Source organism: Marmota monax, unplaced genomic scaffold (assembly GCF_021218885.2).
Source record: "Marmota monax isolate L192 unplaced genomic scaffold, Marmota_monax_Labrador192_F-V1.1 WCK01_AAM20220418_F8-fsc00044, whole genome shotgun sequence".
Taxonomy (NCBI): domain Eukaryota; kingdom Metazoa; phylum Chordata; class Mammalia; order Rodentia; family Sciuridae; genus Marmota; species Marmota monax.
This window is the reverse complement of record NW_026695198.1, coordinates 8736738-8761372: the sequence shown is the minus strand read 5'-3', so window position 1 is coordinate 8761372 and position 24635 is coordinate 8736738. Positions and strand designations below refer to the sequence as shown.

The 24635-nt window shown below is 37.8% G+C and overlaps 1 protein-coding gene across 3 annotated transcripts in view; it reads left to right on the top strand.

Moving 5' to 3' along the window:
• The window catches only part of Lypla1 (lysophospholipase 1), a 42832-nt gene that overhangs the window by 5986 nt on the left and 12211 nt on the right, over nt 1–24635 (top strand). Inside the window, exons 3-5 of one of the 3 annotated variants that reach the window (XM_046428561.2) lie at nt 21123–21188; nt 22718–22765; nt 24365–24435. In XM_046428561.2, coding sequence (XP_046284517.1) covers nt 21123–21188; nt 22718–22765; nt 24365–24435 — 185 coding nt within the window. The remainder of the gene's footprint in view (nt 1–21122; nt 21189–22717; nt 22766–24364; nt 24436–24635) is intronic. The other 2 variants (XM_046428562.2, XM_058573979.1) reach the window with 2 other exon arrangements.

Sequence of the window (24635 nt, the reverse complement as noted above, 5' to 3'; positions counted from 1 at the left end):
GGCCGAAGAGATTGTGGAAGCACAGAAAAGAATGTTTTAAAGATAAAGAACTGATCTACTGCTAATGGATCACATTTTACTGAGAGGTCAAACAACGTGAGGATTGTAAATAATATAGGTTTGGCAACATGGATGTTTTGTGACCTTGCTAAGCTTGCTAGTCTTTCTATAATCAAGATCTAATAGAGCCAGGCGCCGTGATGCATGCCTGTAATCCCAGCAGCTTGGGAGGCTGAGACAGGAGAATCTTCAGTTCAAAGCCAGCCTCAGCAACTGTAAAGAGCCAAGCAACTCAGTGAGACTCTGTCTCTAAATAAAATACAAAATAGAGCTGGGGATGTGGCTCAGTGGTCGAGTACCCCTGAATTAAATCCCCAGTACCAAAAAAAAAGAAAAAGAAAAGAAAAAAAAAGATCTAGTAGAATTATAGAGATTTGAAGATTCTTTATACAGAATGAAAATCCTTCAGTTTAAGCAAAAAGTGGGATTTGTGGATAAGGATAGTTCATTATAAAAAGTCCATGAAGGCAAAGATTTAAAAAATTTATCAAGATACAGTTTATATACTATAAAATTCACCAAAAGGAATTTGTTGTTGTTTAACTTATATAGTATCCCAGGGCTAGAACAGTACAGAGTATTTGTTGAACAAATAATAAATAAATGGGTAATTAAAGGGCAAGACACACAAGGCACATCGATTATCACATATTTTAGTTTTCTAGGACTGCTGTAACAACCACAAGCTGTAGGGCTTAAAACAACAGAAATTTGTTCTCACAGTTGAATAGGTCAAAAGTCTAAAAACAAGCAGGGCTACATATGCTCCCTCTGAAGGCTCAAAGAGAGATTAGTCCTTCCCTGCCTCTTCCAGTTGCTGATATCCCTGGCTTTCTGTGGCCTGAGACAGCATGTCTTCAGCCTCTGCCTATCTTCACATACTCTTCTTTGCTGTGTATCTGTGTTCTTTCCTCTGGTATAGAGACACTGGTTACTGCATTTAGGACTCACGTAGTCCAGTATGATCTCATCTCCATCCTTAACTAGTTAATATCTACAAAGAGCTGTTTCCAAATAAGATCTTACTCTGAGGTTCCAGATGTCTTATATAAAAGTGGGACACTTAGGTTATTCTTGCCACCTTTCCCTGGTCTCACAGTTTCTCACTTTGGCTTCTTTCTGTATTTGCATAATTTTCTCTGCTGTCACATTTTCCTGTCACCCCAGCTCTGACTTTGTATCACTCGTAGATTGGGTTTTCAGTCTTATTATTTGACTTAGTATTCAGTCTTAGTTTCTTATTTGACCTATCTTATATCACTTTACTATTGCTCAGTTAGTTGAAAAGACTGATGAGGATTTAATAGAAAGATTCATAAGAATAATATGCTGTAGGGAATGTAGAGAGTGGCATTTTTGTATGAGTGAAAATTTTAACAGAGTCACCCCTTACTACCAGATAGCAAATAATGCTTTAGTTACTTTGCAGTTTTTTTTTTAAAGATCACAATTAAGAAGTAAGTAGATTGGAATGAATTTATTTAAAAAAATTTTTTTTAGTTGTAGGTAGACACAGTGCTTTTTATTTATTTAATTTTATGTGGTGCTGAGGATCAAACCCAGTGCCTCACCTGTGCTAGGCAAGCACTCTACCACTGAGCCACAACCCCAGCCCTGGAATGAATTTATAATATTTCTTGTGTTTTGCCCTCGACTCCTGGATCATAAACCTTGTTTGTGCATGTCTGTGTTTTGTTTTCCTTCTTTTTTGTGGGTGTGCAGGTACCAGGGCACTTCGCCACTGAGCCATATCCCCAGCCCTATTTTGTATTTTATTTACAGACAGGGTCTCACTGAGTTGCTTAGCGCCTCACTTTTGCTGAGACTGGCTTTGAACTCAATCCTCTTGCCTCAGCCTTCCAAGCCACTGGGATTACAGGCATGCACAACTGCGCCTCACTTCCCTCTTTTTTCTAGTAATAAAATGAAATATATTCTGATCTAGAGTTCTAAATATTAAACTTTAATTGAAGCTTTGTATAGAACTCTTAAATTTGAGATTTTCATTTAATTTGAAAATTATTAAAAGGACTGGACACAAGTTGACAGTACTTTTATATTATTATAGTTAAAGTCAAAATATTTTTATAACCTGTAAGGATCTTCAGGATTATCTAGAAGTTAGCTCAGGTTATGGATTGGAAAACTGAGAAGTTCCAAGGAGTTGATTCTCATAGGTTAGTATACATCAAAATCTCCTGAAGAACTAAATTGTTGGGCTCCACTGTTCGAGTTTCTGATTCATTAGTTCTGGGATGGGGCCCAGGAATTTGCTATTGACTACAGGTCCATTGAACTACATTTTTGAGAACTACTAATGCCACACTTCTAGATAGTGGCAAAATTGAGACTAGAACCCCAAATTCCCATTTCTTTTTCTCATGTACAATTCCATATAAAGGTTCTTAATGTATCTTCTGTGTAACAAAGATTGGCAAATAATGACCATTTCTGTCCTGTTATTTGTTATCTTTATTTATTGAGGTGTAATTCACATACTGTAAAGTCTACCTTTTTAAATTATGCAACTTAGTGGTTTTTAGTATTAACCATCTTAATTAAAACCACCTTAATTATATAATATTTACAATATTCCAAGAAGAAACCCCACATTCATTAGCAGACTACTCATTCCCCTTCTTGGCAATGACCAATCTCCTTTCTTTATCTATGCATTTGTTTATTCTGGATATTACATAGAAATATGATTAGTAGGCTGGGGTTGTGCCTCAGTGGTAGAGCACTTGCCTAGCATGTGAGAGGCATTGGGTTCAATCTCAAGCACCACATAAAAAAACTAAAAAAATAAAGGTGTTGTGTCCATCTACAACTAAAAATATAATAATAATAACAAAAGAAATATGATTAGAATAGTATTTGTTTTTTTTGTTTCTGACTTTTGCTTAGCGTAATATTTTTCAGGTTCATATATGTTATAGTATGTATATGATTGAATTTCTTTTATGGCTGAGTTAGAATTTCATTGTATGTGTAATACCACATTTTAAAATTTAATCAGTTGATGAAGTATTTGGGTTGTGTCTGCCTTGTAACTGTTATGAATAATGCTGCTCAGAACATTGATGCATGCACATATGTATTCAGTTCTGTAGGGTATATATATACCAAGAAGTAGAATTGCTGAGTCAATGATAACTCTACATGTAACCCTTTGAGGCACTCCCAGATGATTTTCACAGTGATTGTACAATTTTACATTTCTTCTAGTAATATATGAAGGTTCTGATTATCTGTCATTTTTTATCTCATTTTCTAGTAGCTATTAATGTTGAACAACTTTTCATGTGCTTCTTGGCCATCTGTATGCTTTCTTTGGAGAACTATCTATCCGATATATATTCACATACTTTACCCATCCCACCCCAATGCTTGGATCAAACCTAAGGCTTCATGCATGCTAGATAAGCATCTACCACTGAGCTAGCCCTGAACCTGTATTTTTTACTTTATTTTGAGACGAGGTCTAGCTAGATTGTCCAAGCTGGCCATAAACCTCTAATTCTTCTACCTCAGCCTCCCAATAGCTAGAATTATAGACGGTGTCACCATACCCTTCTACTTTGCCCATTTTTTACATTGAGTTCTCCTTTTATTGTTGACTTTAAAGAATTTTTTATATATTATGGACATTAAACTCTTTTCAGATATATAATTTGTAAAGCTATTTCATGGGTTGTCTTTTTATTCTCTTGCTAATAGGATCCTTTGTGGCTCAATAGTTTTTAATCCTGATGAATTCCACGTCACTTTTTTTTTTTTTGGTTGCTTATGCTTTTAGTGTTATATCAAGAAATAATTCTCTGAAAGGTAGTAGAATACAACAGTTACTAATATGGCATTATGTAAAAATGTGGATGTGTAACCGATGGGATTCTGCAATCTGTATTTGGGGTAAAAATGGGAGTTCATAACCCACTTGAATCTAATGTATGAAATATGATATGTCAAGAGTTTTGTAATGTTTTGAACAACCAAAAAAAAAAAAAAGAAATAATTCTCCAATCCAGGGTCATTAAGCATTGCACAGTTTTTCTTCTATTTTATAAGCTTAGCTTATTTAGATCTTTGATCCATTTTAAGTTTATTTTACATGAAATAAGGGTTCACCTTCATTTTTTTTTTCATGTGAATATGCATTTATCTCAACATTTGTTGAAAAGACTCTTCTTTTCCAACTGAATTACCTTGGCACTATTGTCAAAAATTATTTGACCACAGGGCTGGGGTTGTGGCTCAGTGGTAGAGCACTTCTCTGGCATGTGTGAGGCACTGGGTTTGATTCTCAGCACCGCGTATAAATAAATAAAATAAAGGTCCATTGACAACTTAAAAATATTTTTAAAAAATTATTTGACTATAAATGTAACAAAACCCACTGTAGAGTGCGTATGTGTGTGTGAGATGGGTAAAACATCTTACAGTTTCTCCTCTGTCAATTCTTTCATGATTCCCATAGCTAAAATTTAATATTATCCTTTCCTCCTCATTTTTATTTTCTACATGACTTTTTTGTTGTGCTTAAATTTTTATTTGAAAGTTGGTGCATTTATATCTTGTTTCTTCTACTAGATTATAAACTCTCTAAGAATAGTACTTTTTGCTGGAAATTTTTTTTAACAATTTATTTATTTATTTTTCCATTACAATTCTTAATACACCTTTATACCACAATTTATCATATCTCTGATTATATATAAGGTATGTTGACACCAAATTCACATCTTCATACATGTATTTTGTATAATGATGAGAGTTTCCTTTCACCATCCATGCTATTCCCTTCTCCCTCCTTTTCCCTCCCACCCATATTCCCTATCTAGAGGTAATCTTCCTCCCTTCTCTCTCTCACAACCCCATTTTGAGTCACCCCCCTTATATCAGAGAAGACATTTGGCATTTGTTTTTTTGGGATTGGCTAACTTCACTTAGCATAATCTTCTCTAATGCCATCCATTTCCCTGTAGATGCCATGATCTTATTCTTTTTTATTGCTGAGTAATATTCCATTGTGTATAAATGCCAAATTTTTTTATCCATTCATCCACTAAAGGACATCTAGGTTGGCTCCACAGTTTGGCTATCATGAATTGTGCTGCTATAAACATTGATTTTGCTGTGTCCCTGTGATATGCTATTTTTAGGTCCTTTGGGTATAGTCCGAGAAGAGGAATAGCTGGGTCAAATGGTGGTTCCATTCCCAGTTTTCCAAGGAATCTCCATACTGCTTTCCAAATTGGCACACCAATTTGCAGTCCCACCAGCAGTGTATGAGTGTACCTTTTTCCCCTCATCCTCGCCAGCACTTGTTGTTGTTTGTCTTTATAATGGCTGCCACTCTTACTGGAGTGAGATGGTATCTTAGAGTAGTTTCAATTTGCATTTCTCACCATGCACAAAAGTTATCTCAAAATGGATCAAGGATCTAGGGATTAAACCGGAGAGTTTGCGGTCTAATAGAAGAAAAAGTAGGCCCTAATCTCTATCACGTGGGGCTAGGTTCCAAATTCCTTAGTAAGATGCCTGCAGCACAAGAATTAAAACCAAGAATCAACAAATGGGATGGAAAAAACTAAAAAGTTTTTTCTCAGCAAAAGAAATAATATGTGAGGTGAATAGGGAGCCTACTTCCTGGGAATAAATTTTTACCCCTCACACATCAGATAGAGCTCTAATCTCTAGGGTATATAAAGAGCTCAACAAGATAAACACCAAAAAAAACAAATAATCCATTCAATAAATGGGCCAAGGACCTGAACAGACACTTCTCAGAAGAGGTTATACAATCAATCAGCAAATATACAAAAAAATGCTGGAACTTGAAATCATAGTTTTGCACAAGCTGGGCAAGCACCTATTACTGAGCTTATTAATCCCTAGCCCTTTTTAGTTTTTGTTTTGAGACAGGGGCTTGTGAAATTGCCTAGACTGGCCTCAGCCTCTGGAGTTGCTGGAATATGCACTATTGTGCCTGGCTTATGTACAATTTTTGTTTAATTTCTTTCTATTTTTTTAAAATGATATCTTTGATTATAAAAAGGGCATTTTCTTGAGCTAGGCCCCTGACTAGAGCTTTTGGTTAGATTTTGTATATTGGGGCAGGGGCAAAGGGGGACAGTGGTTTTAAAAGTAGTCAAGAGAAACAACATATCTTATGAATAAATAATAATTGTGGGGTTAAATTTTGGACACAAATAGGAGTATAATCATAAATAGTCAAGATTTAAGGTGAACCTTTGCTTCATTGTCCATACATTTGGGTCAAATAATTGAAAGACAACTTATCTCCACCACCCTCTCTTATCCCAAACAAGTGAGTGAACCAAAACATCTTTGATGTTTACCACAGTGAACTCCAGCTTTTTTATTCAATTTATGCATATATGGGAGCTACAAATGGTCAACTACGGAGAAAATGACCAAGGTTTCCTGTATTAAGAACAATTCTAGGGCTGGGGTCATGGCTCAGTGGTAGAGTACTTACTTCACATGTGTGAAACACTGGATTCAATCCTCAGCACCACATAAAAATAAATTAATTAAATAAAGGTATTGTTCATCTACAACTAAAAAAATTCTAAAATTAACATTGGATTTAAAATACTATCTTACTGTTTCTCTAGTCAACATAGATATGTGGTTACTTTTCAATGAACTTTATAATGTGGCTTTACTTTGTAAATATAAGGCAGTAAGGCTGTTATCCTTCCTACTCCGCCCTGTTATGTCCAGCTATATGATACATAGTAATGTCTTGAGGAATATAATTGAACCTGTGTCCCATTTAGAGTAATAAATAGGTGGAAAATTGTTTTATAAATGTGATTTTTAGTGGCTGCATTCCCAAAGCTACAATTAGCTGAAATAACACCATGATGTTTAAGGCCTATTTAGTCATCCCTGAGGTCATTAGTACAGATCCTGAAGTAGAAAATAAACTAATGATACACTTAGAAATTGAAAAGAGGAAAACAGAAACAACATACATAAAATCAGCATTTGCAGTGACCTTGGAAAGAACATATCACAGTCATATTAAAGCCTATAGTAAATTGAAGTGTAAAACATAAAAAGCAATGAAGAACTCATTAAGGGGGTTTAGTAAGTACTTTAGTAAGTACTTGAGTCATTTAATACAGCACATACCTTTACGTTTTTCTTTGCAGATGGCAGAAGTTGATTTTATCTGCAGAATCTATAATCTTGTCTTAATATGATTTCCCAAATCTTTTCAGATTAATCTCAGATCACCCAGCCCATTGTCCTCAATTTTATCTTTGTACTGCTTATCCAAATTCAATAAAGTCTATATGAGTAATGAGCAGCTGGGATCCCACAAAGGCCACACTCAACCCAATTCCTATGACCTTCATTAGAATCGAGTTTGGCAGGTAGAGAAGAGTATACCAGGTGGGTTTTTTTTTTTTTTTTTTTGCAATGGTTACTAGGGTTCTTAACTCATTTTGGTTCAATCTAGGTGCCTATTTGAGTTGGATATGCTATTTTAAAAAATATTTTAAAAATTGTTTTGGGGTATAAAATAGATATTTCAGTCTTAAATGTTCTTCTGGTTGTTTATATATATATATACACCTATGTAATCATCAATATGATATAGATACAGAATGTTCCTAGCCCTCAAAAGTTTCCTTTATTTGCAGTCAGTACCCTCTCATCCCCAGAGGGAATCATGATTCTGACTTTTGGTATATCCTCTTCTGTATCCATCTCCTTTTGCTCATTTTATTTTGATTTATCAATTGGAACATAATTCTTTACTATACATACTGTTGTTTAACTCAGTATTTTTTTTTGTAGATGTGTTTTTTATACCAAGAAATCCCATAGTGCTGTAATATAGCTTCCCCAATCTTTTATTGCATGTGTTCCATTGTGCACTCAGTCCTGTGTGTTGCTTGTGCTTGCTGATATTGCTGTGCCTGTGTTCTCTATATGTGTATGTATATGTGTATCCATACATATACACACACTCATCTGATGATATGAGTCTTTTATTCTTGAGATCATCCTGCAAATGAGATCTTTCATCACAATGAGTACTCCATATACATTTCCCATGCACAAGGACACTTATTTATCACTCCAAATTAGGAAATCAGCACTGATCTAACCCTACTGTGCAGTCAGACTTTTTGCAGTCATTTTGCCCCGTATTAATTACATCCTAGTTTTTACTGCAATATTGACTTAAAGAATGTAATTACATAGGTATCCTTTATTATTGACTTGAGTCATGACGATAATATATCAATATGGTTGTTATTCTCAATATATTGTAAGTCACAGAGAGGAGGGAGCATATCTTTCTCTCTATTCCTTGTAGCACCTAGCCTAAGGCTTTGAAGGTAGTAAGGATCATCCAATGAATTGAATCCTTAGAATCAAAATGAAACAGTTCTACCACATATGTATTTGTTAGAAGAGAGATATGTGTCCTCTTTCTGTGTTCAGATGCAATATAAAAAGTTTTTGTTTTTGTTTTTAAAAGGCAAAACTGAGTGAAAGGGCAGTAACATCCCAATTGGGTAGCTCCCTGCTACCCTCACCTGTGTCTATGCAGGCTGGAACCTGTTTAGTTGGGTTAACAGAAACAGGATGGCAGCTTGGACTGCCCAGTGCCAATGTATGCAGTGGATTCCAGGATGCTGTGAAGGTGTGCTGCTGAATTGAACCTAAGGCCTCATTGCCGCAGTCTGGCTGGGCACAACTCAGGAGCCACTTGTCAAAAAAAACAAACACACACACCACACCACACAGCTCCTCAGGAAAAACCCTCAGAGCCCAACTGCCACCACCGGCTTCCCACAAGCCTCTGCACCTCCCCCACTCCTCCTGCTCTTGAGGCTGATTGGCTGGGTCATGTAGGCGGAGCCAAAAAAGTCCCCCAATGAGCAGCTCCGTGGTCTGAAAGGGCGGGGAAACAGCCCAATGAGCATCACCGCAGAAGAGCCAATCAGTTGGCAGCTAGAAATTTGCTGGGGCCACTGTGAGCCAATCATCAGCTGGCAGCTGGAAGTTTGCTGGGGCCCCTTGAGCTGTGGCTCTCAACACCTCATGCCTGCCGGACAAGCATTTCTACCACTGAGCACATCCCCAGCTATTTCAGTGGCTTCTAATATGTTCATCACGGATTATGCAACTTCAGCAATTTTAGTACATTTTCATTGCCCCCTAAAAGAAACCATATATTTTTTTTAAAAAAAATTTTTTTTGAGAGAGAGAGAGAGAATTTTTTAATATTTATTTTTTAGTTTTCGGTGGACACAACATCTTTGTATGTGGTGCTGAGGATCGAACCAGGGCCGCACGCATGCCAGGCGAGCGCGCTACTGCTTGAGCCACATCCCCAGCCCCAAACCCTATACTTTTTAATTATCACTCCTAAAAGTCCCATGCCCCCAGTTATAGGCAGCCACTAATCTGTTTTCTATCTATATAGATTTGTCTAACTTGAACATTTTATATAAATGGAATTACGTAATACATGGTCTTTTGTAACTGCCATCTTTCATTTAATATTTAAAGATTCATCCATATTGGATGACTAATGCTGCTAAGAACACATGTGTACAAGTTTTTATGTGGACATATGCTTTTAGTACTCTTGGGTGTTAGACCTAGGAGTAGGATTGCTGAATTATGCAGTGACCTCATGTTTCCCTTTGGAGGACTTGCCAGATTTTTTTGGAAAAGAAGCTGCATCATTTACATTTCTACCAGCAGCAGTTCTGATTTTTCTTCACCCTCTTCATCTCTTGTCTTTTTTGTTATAACCATATGGTAGGTATGATGTGATATCCAGCAGTGGTTTGATTTGCGTTTCCTAATGACTGATGATGCTGAGCATCTTTTCATGTGCTTGTTAGACATTTATGTGTCTTTGGAGAAAGGTCTACTCAAGTCCATAGCCATAGCTTACTTTTTTTTTTTTTTTTTTTTTTTTTGGTGCATGAATACATATTTAATGAGTAAAAAGAGATTTTTTCTGTGATAACATCTTTAATCTGAATCCACAACTTTACAGGATAGATTTCCTCACTTATGCTCTTTTAAAATATGCAAAATTCAAGTACTTATATCCTTTTGTGTATGTAAGAGAATTTGCCTTATAACTGATTCTGCATCCATACTAGGCATTACAAACCCATGTAGTTCAACAAATTATGGAAATTAAAAGACTGTAACCCAAGTCAATTAAACAAATGCTCTAAATAGCATGGATACTGCACATTTTGGAGCTATATTGGAATTGCTCCCTTTCCCCTATTTTGTATAGGATATTGCAATCATTAATATTTATTTTATTTTATTTTATTTATTTTTTTTTTTTTTAATTTTTTATTGTGGGTTGTTCAAAACATTACAAATTTCTTGACATATCATATTCCACACTTTGATTCTAGCGGGTTATGAACTCCCACCTTCACCCCATACACAGATTGCAGATTCACATCAGTTACACATCCATTGATTTACAAATTGCCATACTAGTGTCTGTTGTGCTCCGCTGCCTTTCCCATCATCCACCCTCCCCCCTCCCCACCTCTCCCCTCCCCTCCCCTCCTCTCTCTCTACCCCCTCCACTGTATAACCCTGAGGGTCTCCTTCCATTACCGTGCAATTTACCTTCTCTCTCCCTTTCCCTCCCACCTCTCATCCCTGTTAAATGTTAATCTTCTTCTCCTGTTCTTCGTCCCTACTCTGTTCTTAGTTACTTTCCTTATATCAAAGAAGACATTTGGCATTTGTTTTTTAGGGATTGGCTAGCTTCACTTAGCATAATCTGCTCTAATGCCATCCATTTCCCTGTAAATTCTATGATTTTGTCATTTTTTAATGCAGAGTAATACTCCATTGTGTATAAATGCCACATTTTTTTTATCCATTCGTCTATTGAAGGGCATCTAGGTTGGTTCCACAGTCTTGCTATTGTGAACTGTGCTGCTATGAACATCGATGTAGCAGTGTCCCTGTAGCATGCTCTTTTTAGGTCTTTAGGGAATAGACCAAGAAGGGGAATAGCTGGGTCAAATGGTGGCTCCATTCCCAGCTTTCCAAGAAATCTCCATACTGCTTTCCAAATTGGCTGCACCAATCTGCAGTCCCACCAGCAATGTACAAGTGTACCCTTTTCCCCACATCCTCGCCAGCACTTGTTGTTGTTTGACTTCCTAATGGCTGCCAATCTTACTGGAGTGAGATGGTATCTTAGGGTGGTTTTGATTTGCATTTCTCTGACAGCTGGAGATGTTGAGCATTTTTTCATGTACTTGTTGATTGACTGTATGTCCTCCTCTGTGAAGTGTCTGTTCAGGTCCTTGGCCCATTTGTTGATTGGGTTGTTTGTTCTCTTATTGTCTAATTTTTTGAGTTCTTTGTATACTCTGGATATTAGGGCTCTATCTGAAGTGTGAGGAGTAAAGATTTGTTCCCAGGATGTAGGCTCCCTATTTACCTCTCTTATTGTTTCTTTTGCTGAGAAAAAACTTCTTAGTTTGAGTAAGTCCCATTTGTTGATTCTAGTTATTAACTTTTGTGCTATGGGTATCCTATTGAGGAATTTGGAGCCCGACCCCACCGACTGTAGATCGTAGCCAACTTTTTCTTCTATCAGACGGCGCGTCTCTGATTTGATATCAAGTTCCTTGATCCATTTTGAATTCACTTTTGTGCATGGCGAGAGAAAGGGATTCAGTTTCATTTTGTTGCATATGGATTTCCAGTTTTCCCAGCACCATTTGTTGAAGATGCTATCCTTCCTCCATTGCATGCTTTTAGCCCCTTTATCAAATATAAGATAGTTGTAGTTTTGTGGATTGGTTTCTGTGTCCTCTATTCTGTACCATTGGTCCACACGCCTGTTTTGGTACCAGTACCATGCTGTTTTTGTTACTATTGCTCTGTAGTATAGTTTGAAGTCTGGTATCGCTATACCGCCTGATTCACACTTCTTGCTTAGCATTGTTTTTGCTATTCTGGGTCTTTTATTTTTCCATATGAATTTCATGATTGCTTTCTCTATTTCTACAAGAAATGCCATTGGGATTTTGATTGGCATTGCATTAAACCTATAGAGAACTTTTGGTAATATCGCCATTTTGATGATGTTAGTTCTGCCTATCCATGAACAGGGTATATTTTTCCATCTTCTAAGATCTTCTTCTATTTCTCTCTTTAGGGTTCTGTAGTTTTCATTGTATAAGTCTTTCACCTCTTTTGTTAGGTTGATTCCCAAGTATTTTATTTTTTTTGAAGATATTTTGAATGGAGTGGTTGTCCTCATTTCCATTTCAGAGGATTTGTCGCTGATATACAGGAATGCCTTTGATTTATGCGTGTTGATTTTAAATCCTGCCACTTTGCTGAATTCATTTATTAGCTCTAATAGTTTCTTTGTAGAGCCTTTTGGGTCTGCTAGATATAGAATCATATCATCTGCAAATAGTGATAATTTAATTTCTTCTTTTCCTATTTTTATGCCTTTAATTTCTTTCGTCTGTCTAATTGCTCTGGCCAGTGTTTCGAGAACTATGTTGAAGAGAAGTGGAGAGAGAGGGCATCCCTGTCTTGTTCCAGATTTTAGAGGGAATGCCTTCAGTTTTTCTCCATTCAGAATAATGCTAGCCTGAGGCTTAGCATAGATTGCTTTTACAATATTGAGGTATGTTCCTGTTATCCCTAGTTTTTCTAGAGTTTTGAACATAAAGGGATGCTGTACTTTGTCAAATGCTTTTTCCGCATCTATCGAGATGATCATATGGTTCTTATTTTTAAGTCTATTGATGTGGTGAATAACATTTATTGATTTCCGTATATTGAACCAGCCATGCATCCCAGGGATGAATCCTACTTGATCATGGTGTACAATTTTTTTGATATGTTTTTGTATCCGATTCGCCAGAATTTTATTGAGGATTTTTGCATCTAGGTTCATTAGAGATATTGGTCTGTAGTTTTCTTTCTTTGAAGTGTCTTTGTCTGGTTTAGGTATCAGGGTGATGTTGGCCTCATAGAATGAATTTGGAAGTTCTCCCTCCTTTTCTATTTCCTGAAGTAGCTTGAAAAGTATTGGTATTAGTTCTTCTTTAAAGGTTTTGTAAAATTCTGCTGTATACCCATCGGGACCTGGGCTTTTCTTAGTTGGTAGTCTTTTGATGGTTTCTTCTATCTCCTCAATTGATATTGGTCTGTTTAGGTTTTCTATATCCTCCTGACTCAATCTGGGCAGATCATATGACTTAAGAAATTTATCTATGCCTTCACTATCTTCTAATTTATTGGAGTATAAGGATTCAAAATAGTTTTTGATTATCTTCTGTATTTCTGAAGTGTCTGTTGTGATATTGCCTTTTTCATCCCGTATGCTAGTAATTTGAGTTCTCTCTCTTCTTCTCTTCACTAGCATCGCTAAGGGTCTGTCGATTTTGTTTATTTTTTCAAAGAACCAACTTTTAGTTTTGTCAATTTTTTCAATTGTTTCTTTTGTTTCGATTTCATTAATTTCAGCTCTGATTTTAATTATTTCTTGCCTTCTACTTCTTTTGCTGTTGTTTTGCTCTTCTTTTTCAAGGATTTTGAGATGAAGTATGAGATCATTTATTTGTTGGTTTTTTCTTTTTTTAAGGAATGAACTCCAAGCAATGAATTTTCCTCTTAGAACTGCTTTCAATGTGTCCCATAGATTCCGATATGTTGTGTCTGTGTTTTCATTTATCTCTAAGAATTTTTTAATTTCCTCCTTGATGTCTTCTATAACCCATTGATCATTCAGTAACCTATTGTTCATTCTCCAATTGATGTATGCTTTTTCCTTCCTTCTTTTATCGTTGATTTTCAGTTTCATTCCATTATGATCAGATAAGATGCATGGTAATATCTCTACTCCTTTATATTGTCTAAGAGTTGCCCTGTGACATAATATATGATCTATTTTTGAGAAGGATCCATGTGCTGCTGAGAAAAAAGTGTAACTGCTTGATGTTGGGTGGTATACTCTATATATGTCAATTAGGTCTAGGTTATTAATAGTGTTATTGAGTTCTATAGTTTCCTTATTCAACTTTTGTTTGGAAGATCTGTCCAGTGGCGAGAGAGGTGTGTTGAAGTCTCCCATGATTATGGTGTGGTGGTCTATTAGACTCTTGAACTTGAGAAGAGTTTGTTTGACGAACATAGCTGCACCATTGTTTGGGGCATAAATATTTATGATTGTTATGTCTTGTTGGTGTATGGTTCCCTTAAGCAGTATGTAGTGTCCCTCTTTATCTCTTTTGATTAACTTTGGCTTGAAATCTATTTTATTTGATATGAGTATGGACACGCCTGCTTGTTTCCGAAGTCCATATGAGTGATATGATTTTTCCCAACCTTTCACCTTCAGCCTATGTATGTCTTTTCCTATCAAATGCGTCTCCTGTAGGCAGCATATTGTTGGGTCTTGTTTTGTGATCCATTCTACTAGCCTGTGTCTCTTAATTGGTGAGTTTAAGCCATTAACATTTAGGGTTATTATTGAGATATGGGTTGTTCTTCCAGCCATATTTGTTTATTTCTGTTACTAAACATTGTTTGTTTTCCTCTTTGATTGTTTCCCCCCCCCCTTTACTGTCCTACCTCCCACTGTTGGTTTTCATTGTTATTTTCCATTTCCTCTTCCTGTAATACTTTGGCTAGGATGTTTTGAAGAGATGGTTTTCTAGCTGCGAATTCTTTAAACTTTTGTTTATCATGGAAGGTTTTAATTTCATTCTCCATCCTGAAGCTTAATTTCGCTGGATACACAATTCTTGGTTGGAACCCATTATCTTTCAGTGTTTGAAATATGTTATTCCAGGATCTTCTAGCTTTCAGAGTCTGTGTTGAAAGATCAGCTGTTATCCTGATTGGCTTGCCCCTAAATGTAATCTGCTTCCTTTCTCTTGTAGCTTTTAAAATTCTCTCCTTATTCTGTATGTTGGGCATCTTCATTATAATGTGTCTAGGTGTGGATCTCTTATGATTTTGCACATTCGGCGTCCTGTAGGCTTCTAGGATTTGGGATTCTGTCTCATTCTTCAAGTCTGGGAAGTTTTCTTGTATTATTTCATTGAATAGACAGCTCATTCCTTTGGTTTGGAGCTCTGTACCTTCCTGTATCCCAATGACTCTTAAGTTTGGTCTCTTAATGTTATCCCATATTTCTTGGATGTTCTGCTCATGGTTTCTTAACAGTCTTGCTGAGCTGTCTATGTTCTTTTCCAGTTGAAATACTTTGTCTTCATTGTCTGATGTTCTATCTTCTAAGTGTTCTACTCTGTTGGTAGTATTCTCCATTGAGTTTTTAAGTTGGTTTATTGCTTCCTGCATTTCTAGGATTTCTGATTGCTTGTTTTTTATAACCTCTATCTCCCTGTATAGTTGATCCTTTGCTTCCTGGATTTGTTTGCGTAATTCGTTGTCGAAGTGATCTTTCATTGTCTGATTTTGCTGTTTAATGTCTTCCTTGATACTCCAGATCATCTGAAGCATGTATGTCCTGAATTCTTTATCTGACATTCCATCTGCTGCAGCTGTTACCTCTTCTAAAGTTGCGTTGACCTGCATTGCTTGTGGTCCTTTCTTTCCTTGTCTTTTCATACTGCTTGCGTATCTTTCCTGCAGGTGCGGGCGGCGGCTCTGCTCTCTCCTTATTCCAATTGGGGTGTCGTGGCTACCACGCCGGCAGGTCACTGGGCCTGTTCTGGGAGCTGGTGGCGGCTCTGTTCTGCCCCTACTCCAATTGTGGTGACGTGTCTGTCGTACCAGCAGGCCACTGGGCCTGTCCTGCTGGTCGGTCGCAGATCTGCCCACCTTTCGGGCACGAGTGGAGGCTCTGCTTTGCCCCTACTCCAATTGGGGTGTCGTGACTACCCCGCCTGCAGGATGCTGGGTCTGTTCCTGGCAAGGGAGGCGACTCTGCTCTGTCACTACTCCAATTAGGGTGGTGTTTGTACCCCGCCGGCAGGCTCCTGGGCCTGATCCGCCGGTCTGTTGTAGGTCTGCCTACCTTGAAGGCGCGGGCGGCGGATCTGCCCTGCCCCTCCTACCACGCCTGCGGACCCCTGGGCCTGATCTGCAGGTTGATCACTGGTCTGCTCACCCTGCGGGCACGGGTGGCGGTTCCGCTCCACCCCCACTCCAATTGGGGTCACGTGACCACCACACCGGCAGGGCCTGATCCGGGTGTGGGATAAGGATCTGCTCTGCCCCTACTCGAGTTGGGGTGACGTGTGTACCACACTGGCAGGCCACTGGGCCTGACCCGCCAGGCTGTCACAGGTCTGTTTACCTTGCAAGCGCGAAGGGCGGCTCTGCCCTGCCCCTCCTACCACGCCCATGTACTACTGGGTCGTGGGTCTGCCCACCTGGCGGGTGTGGGTGGCGGCTCCGCTCCGCCCCCTCTCCAATTGGGGTCACGCGGTCACCACGCTGGCGAGCCGCTGGGCCTGCTCCGGGGGCTGGCGGCGGCCCGGCTCCTTCCCTCTGGCTCGAGGACAAATTGAGGAGACTCGGGTGACTGAGCCTCACCCCCCTTACCAGGAGACCAACTGCTTATGTCACCGCTGGTATTGATGAAGATCTCTCCTCCACCGCTTTCTGCTGACATCAGATCTCTGCCATGTTGGTATCCTATGCGAATGGCAGCATTTCGTTCCCCTTGCCAGGCAACCCAAGCAATGGGTGAGTCCTGACCTGTCCTCAGCAGGACCCGGACCGAGACACAGTTTCCGCGGGCTCCTAGCCCCGGTCCAGGGAAGTTCCGGGAGCCGGAACTCGGCCGCTCCGTGCTCGGTGTAAGCTCCTATAAGTGTAGGCTCCAAGAAGCAGCCCCCGCGGGCTCAGTTCCGGGAGCCGGAATTCGGCCGCTTAGTGTTTGGTGTATGCTCTGATAGTAGCAGGGTCCAAGAAGCAGCCTCCGCGGGCTCCGCAGCCCTGAGCCAGGGCGGTTCCGGGACGGTTCCGGGAGCCGGAACTCGGCCGCTCTGTGCTCGGTGTAAGCTCCTATAAGTGTAAGCTCCAAGAAGCAGTCCCCGCGGGCTCAGTTCCGGGAGCTGGAATTCGGCTTCTTGGTGTTTCGTGTTTGCTCTGATATTAGCAGGGTCCAAGAAGCAGCCTCCGCAGGCTCCGCAGCCCGGAGCCAGGGCGGATCCGGGACGGTTCCGGGAGCCGGGACTCGTCCGCCCCGCGCTCCGTGTTCACTCCGATAAGATCAGATTTTAAGAAGCCCCCAGGCGCTGAACCCTAGCAATCTGTCTGCAAGCCGCAGGCGAATTGCAGCCTGAAATTACCTGTTCTATGGCTGAATGAGCTGCGGTCAGTCAAAAACAGGTGTGGTGACGTCAGTTTACCAACATGGTGGCTGCTGGCCTCCTCTGTGGTCTGACCGGTGTGGAGAACCGAGATGGACCGCTTCCTTCCCCGTCTCGAACCCAGAATTCAGCCCTGAGTGCGGTGCTTGCGCGTCTGGCAGAAACTGCAGCGCTGTAACCCTGCGTCTCTATCCCAGCGCGCCTTGCAGACTCTAGCCGCGGGGCGATTTGCTGAATAAGCAGTGTTACCCTCCGTGCGACAAACCTCTCGCGTTTGAGTCCCCGTAGCCGATCCTCATGCGATGGAAATCCTTCCTCCAGGTTCCGGCGCACCCCACTATTGCTGGAAATTCCTAACAAGATATCCTTTAGCCGTCCTGACTTGTCATACTCCCACACAGTGAAGCAGCACACGGGGGTAATGCACTCCCCTCGCCGCCATCTTCCCTCTCCATAGCTTACTTTTAATTGGGGCATCCCTCCCCACCAACCCTTTCTATTTATTTATTTATTATTATTTTTAAAAATGTTTTTTTATAGTAGATGGACACAACACCTTTATTTTATTTTTATGTGGTGCTGAGGCTCGAACTCAGTGCTTCACACATGCTAGGTAAGTGCTTACCAACTGAGCTATAACCCCAGCCCCACCTTTCTATTTATTTTGAGTCTTTTTTTGAGACATTTTCTCACAGATTGCCCTGACTGGCCTTAAACTCCTGAATCACTGGGATTATAGGTATATACTACCATACCCAGAAAAAGGAACCATTTTAACATGAACAGTCAATGACATTTAGAAAATTTGCCATGTTGTGCAATCATCACTACTGTTTAGTTTCAAAACATGAGTGTAAGCATCTCAAACCCATTAAGTAATCACTTTCCATTAATGTTCTTTGCCCCTTGGTAACCTCTCATTTGCTTCCCATAGCTATGGATTTGTCTATTCTGGATATTTTATATAAATATAATAATATAATTATAGACATATCATGTCTGATTTCACATAGTATGACATATTTGAGATCTATACATTTTGGACATGTGTCATTATAGTAATTCTTTTTTGTGCTGAAATAATATTCCATGAGAAATATATTAGTCACTCACTGTTAATGGACATGAGTTGTTTACTTCTTTAGCCTTTTAGCTATTGCAAATAGTACCATTATGAATATTCATGTGTAAGTATTTGAATACCTATTTTCAGGTTTCTTGAGTATATACCTAGGATTGGGATTGTTGGATCATATAATAATTCCATATTAATTTTTTTTTACTGGGAATTAAATTCAGGGGTGCTTTACCACGGAGCTATATCCTCAGCCATTTTGAGACAGGGTCTCACAATTTATAAATTGCTTAGGGCCTTGCTAAGTTGCTAAGGCTGGCCTCTAACTTTCAATTCTTCTACCTCAACCTTCTGAATCTCTGGGATTACAGGCCTCTGCTACCACACCAAACTTATGTTAATTTTTTTAGGGACTACCAAACTATTGTACATAGTAACTAACCATTTTACACTTCTGTCAGCAATGTGTAGTGGTTCCAATTTCTCTGCATCCTTACCAATTCTTATAATTTTAAGTTTTTTTGAAAATTATTTTATATCCATCCTAGTGTTTATTAAAACCACCATCTCATTGTAGTTTGGATTTGTATTTCCTTCATGACTAATGAAGAGCAAGCATCTTTTCCTGTGATTGTTGGCCATGTGTATATCCTTGAAGAAGTGTCTCTTCAGGTTCTTTGCCCTTTTGTAAAATGGTGGGGTTTTTTGTTTGTTTATGAGTTTTAAGAGTTCTGAATGTATTACAAATATTAAACTTTTATTAGGGATATGATTTTACAAATATTTTTCCTATTGTGTACATTGTCTTTTAACTTTTTTATAGTGTCTTTTGAAGACCATCAGTTTTTCATTGTGATGATTTCTAATTTATCTATTTTTTTTTCTTGTGATTATGCGTTCAGTGTCCTAAGAAAACATTACCAAGTCCTGGGTCACAAAAAAGTTATGTATTTTTCCTGGAAATTTTATAGTTTTATCTACTATATTTAAATCTTTGGCCTATTTTGAGTTAATTTTTATGTATGGTGTGAGGTAGCAGTCTAGCTTCCTTCCATCTCATGTAGATATCTACTTTCCCATTTGTTGAAAAGATTATTCCTTCACCATTAATATGGGTTTTGCGGGGGTAGGTTTGGTTTGGGTTTTGTTTGTTTTTCAGACAGTACTAGGGATTGAACCTAGAGGCACTCTATTATGAAACCACTGAGCTACATTTTCAGCTTTTAATTTTTTTTTTTTTTTTTTTTGAGACAAGGTTTCACTAAGTTGCCAAGGCTAACTTTGAACTTGCAATCCTCCTGCCTCAGCCTCCTGTGTTACTGGAATTATGGACATGTACCACTGCACCAGGCTTGTTCTGGTGCTTAATTGACAGTACACGTGAGGGTTTATATTTGGATTCTTGATTGGCTTATTTATCTGTCTTTGCCCCAGTACTACGGCTGTTGATTTTTTTAGTAACTTTTGTTAGTCCTCCAACTTTTGCAAGATTGTTTTGGTTATTCTGGGTCTCTTGAGTTTCCATGTGCATCTTGAATTAGCATCAATTTCTGCAAACTCATCTGGGATTCTGATAAGGATTGTGTTGACTCTAGGTTAATTTAAGGAGTACTGCCATATTAAAAATAGTGTTTTCCAGTCCTTGAACATAGGATGTCTTTCCATTTATCCAACTTTTAAATTTCTTTTAATTTCATGTTTTGTAGCTTTTAGAGTAAAATCTTTAAAATAGATACCCTGACATATACCCACAACATACACACATGAACTTGCACATGTACAAATAGACTGGCTCATACTTGGTGTTATGTACCGTTGATACTGTTATTTTAAATCTTTTTATGTCTTTAACATTTTGGAAGAGGTGGATTAAAACAGAATAATAGCTTGCCAAAGTATTCAAGACTTATTTCCAAAAAATTTTACAAAACAAAGACCTTTATCCTTCAGTAGAGATAACATGTAAAAAAAGCATGAAATATCAAGTGTAAATAAGCAAGAAACTGAACAGTATGTCCCTTCTGTGCCAAAACCATGATCTGTTTCTTATTTGATATACTTGAAAGGAATTATACCAAAAGATTAGCTATTTCTGGCTAGGATTATTAGGATTTACATTTTTCAGTTTTTCTGTATTGTATTTTAAGCATGTATAAATTTTTGCATATATATATATATATATATATATATATATATATATAAAAGGAAAATGTTAAAGTTGTTTGTAATAATGTAAGCATGCAGAGATGTTAGAAAAGTGATTTACTTTATTCCTCCGAGGCTTTTTCCAGAGTTATATGTTTTGCCTACTTTATGGGGATCTGGTTGTAAAAAATATGCATATGAATTTTCAGAAAATTAGGAAACCTAGTGGAAATATATGAAGGAGTATACATTGCTGTTCAGAAATCATGAGAGATAATCTTTATGTATAGATAAAGACTAAATAACAGCTTTGTTTAGGTTGTTTCTAGATTCATGGTGGTGTTTTAATAGCTTTGATGGTCCACATTTAAGGTATTTTTAGGAACTAACATTTATCCTCACAAAATTTCTAAGTACTATTTTTTTGCAATTTAAAACAGTAGTTAATAGCATTATCCAAATAATTTCTCCACCAGGCACGGATGGGCAGAAGCTTTTGCAGGTATCAGAAGTTCACATATCAAATATATCTGCCCGCATGCGTGAGTATTTCTAGTCTTTAGGCTTTTGTGGTTCAAAATCTGGGGAGGAACAATTATAATAGATTTACTTTTTCAGAAAAGCATTTGAATATAATTAATTTTTATCCCTTAAATCTTCAGTTTAAGATTAAAGATTAGAACTCCTTAAAACTAATTTCTTAATTTCAGAATTTCTTAAAACTAGAATTCGTGGTTAAAATGAAACTTTTTTTCCTTTTTTACTTAAGAAATTTAAATATTACTCTCCTAGAGATCAGCTGAACGTAAAGTCAGGAAAATTATTTTGGATATTTAAATATATGTAAAGTTCTAAGGATATCCCAGGGATATCTATGAAGGGGATCTACCTGCCAGATTTTCAAAAATTATTATGTTAAAAACACTCTTGAATTTTATCAGAGACAATGTGATGTACTGTGGACAGAACAAACTTTCAAAATTTCAAAATATTTGGTTTCAATTTCTGATTCTGTCAAAAAGGAAGTGGCAACTTCTGAGTAAATGCAGAAAAATCAATAAGTTTAGCAAGTTTCCTGTCAAGAGGTTGCTGAGGGGAAGTAGCTATGGAGAAGACAGAAGGGTGGGGTACATGGGGGTAGGTTAGTAACTCATCCTGAGAAGTGGGAAGAGCAGTACAGTTGAGACATACATGAATATGGGGAAAGGAGTATTATCTGAGATTAGGAAAGAAAAATTTTCTTTCTCTTTTTATTCAGAAATAGAGGGTCTGTTTTACTTCCAGCTACATCTGAACACTGTGGTGTAGTGTGGCTGTGTCTTCTATTAATCTATTCAAACAAGAGACAGAAGTCTTACTATGTCAGAATTTCTGCTGTATTGTTATTTTCCCCAGATTGAATTGCTGTAAGGCTATTTCACAGCCTAGGGGATGTTTATATCATCAAATTTAGATATAGATGTTTAAAATTTCAAAGAAATATATAGAGAGATGTGTTACACAAATGATGAGAATAGTCATGAAATGTGTTTATAGTGTGTTTATTTTTCTTTCCTTTTGTACCTGGCTAAATTCACATAATCTGTTATATTTTTCATCTCAGATTTGAATTGGATATACTGGACACTTAGGCAAATCTTACATTTATTTAGAGGTCTCTTAAGCAGGTGCATAGCTAAGAACTAGATGATAAGAAAAATGTGATCTGAGTTATGAGAATTGAAGTTTGCCATTTCAATTCTCAAAAAATTTGCTCTAATTGTCTCATATTTTATGCTTCCAACCGTCTTGGTTCTTGGCTTCCCTTCTCATGTCTGAGAAGTTGTAAGTATTAAGTAAGTGTGTTGAGGACATTTTCTTATTTGCCAAGCTTAATCCTTCACAGCTGCTGCTGTGTCCTCAGAGCACACTTGGAGGGCAGAGATCATAGTTATTCAGGAAAAGATGCATAAAACATATGTTAAAATTGTAGCAGTTTTGTGTGAGCCTCACGTAATTTATTTTTGATTGGTTGAATTTATCAGGTTTTGTGCTCTGTTATTATTTTGCTTTTTTTTTCTCTCCCGTATAGGCCAGTTATGCCTGTTACATTGAATATGAAAATGGCTATGCCTTCTTGGTAAGTTAGAATTTACTTATTCAATCAGAACTCTTTAGTTTTTCATTACAAGTGCTTTTGTGTATAACAGTCTTTATTTAGTTATTTTTTTAATTGCAAAGTTACAAACATTAACCTTATTTAAGGTTTTATGCTTTAGATCTGTGAATAAACATAAGGAATTATATAAACAGAAACATGAATAAATGGGTACATAGAAATATTTTGGGAAAATATCTTTCTGTTTGATAGGCCTTTGTTGACTTCAGTCACCAAACCTCTGAATGATCCGATGTGGTTCACTCTAATTAAGCCACAGTCTCTTTATCCTTCCAGTTTTTTCTCCTTCTGGAGAGCTGGTTAATTTTTAAAGAAGCCACTTCCCATTCTCACATTTGTTGTTTACTTTATGGTCAGGAAGTAGGTTTAGTTTCTCATTTCTCTTTATTATCTTATATGATTTCTCTCTGCGGTTCTCTGAGACTCTTGTCATCAGGTGTTTCCAAAAAATGATGGCTTTGACATTTTGTCTTCTACTTCAGCTTCTGCCACTATTTTACTGTTTGGGTGACCACAGGGTCCAATTTAAGTGGCCCATTTACAACTTGACTGGCTTCCTAGTTCTTTCACCTTTTCTCTTTCCCAGGTTTTTTTTTTTTTTTTTCCCCTTCTTCTTAACTTTGGTCATCCACTGTCATTCCTGGAGTCTTGTCATCTGAAACTGTCTCATCTCTGAAGTTACTTAATTCACCCCTGAATAGTAACATAATAATTGCATATCCATTGGGTTTATTTCCTTGTTTCCATACTGTTTATTCTGAGACCTCATCAGGACCTCCAGTCTGTTGTCTTTGTCCCCACTACTTTTTCTACCCACCCTCCACTTCCCTTTTTATCTACTTTGGATTCCATGAATGTTTCCAAGTTTCTACATACCTTATTTTATCTCTGTGTCTGACAAAAATCCTGATCCTTGAACTAAAATTTCTACTAATGTTGTAGAGACCATAATGTGAGCATATAACCAGATAGAGAATTAGAGAGAGCAAATGGAAGATTTTCCTTGATTTCTGGTTTGAGGTGGTTATAATGCATAATGGGGAATGAATAAAGATCACTATAAGTACTAATGTTTGATGGGTATGAGGTGGTACATACAAGAGTAACATGATACAGAAAAGGAATCATTCCATTGAATTGATTTAGAATACAGAAAAGGATAGGAATGGCTGGAATTTATTACAAAATTTTCAGGATTGAGGGTTGAAATACCAAGGGGTTGTTTTTGGGTTTTTTATTTTGTTTTTGCTTTTGCTTGAGTGTAAGGTTAGACTAATATTTTAGGCTCTTCTCATCCTAATATTATGTGACACTGTGACTTTTTAACATTAGCATCTGAATCTAGTTAGAATGAAAGGAACATACAGAAGGTCAGAGTCATGTGTTTTAAGTTAGTTGTATGACCTCTGTAGACATATTAACGTGAGTTTCAAGTTGTAGAGGGTTATCTTTGGTCAGTGCTTTTTATACACACTACCATGAATTTAATAAAACATCCTCGCCAAGAATAGACGTTTTCAGAATCGAATGGTTCTTTCAAGGTTTGGCCTCATTTTCTAGGTTTGATATCATTGGACTTTCACCAGATGCTCAGGAGGATGAACCTGGAATTAAACAAGCGGCAGAAAATGGTAAGTATAGAAAATTTTTGTAACAGCGAAGGCATCGCTAAATGCTTTTATTTGACTGAGTAATTACATTGATACTGATTAGATATGACCCAGCTATATGATCTCAGGAGGTTGTGCTGTTTCCTTCCTTTCTGATCACTCTGACTGGTTTGCTGCCATGTCTACATGGACTCAGTTGTGGTTGATGGAGGTGAGGTGGA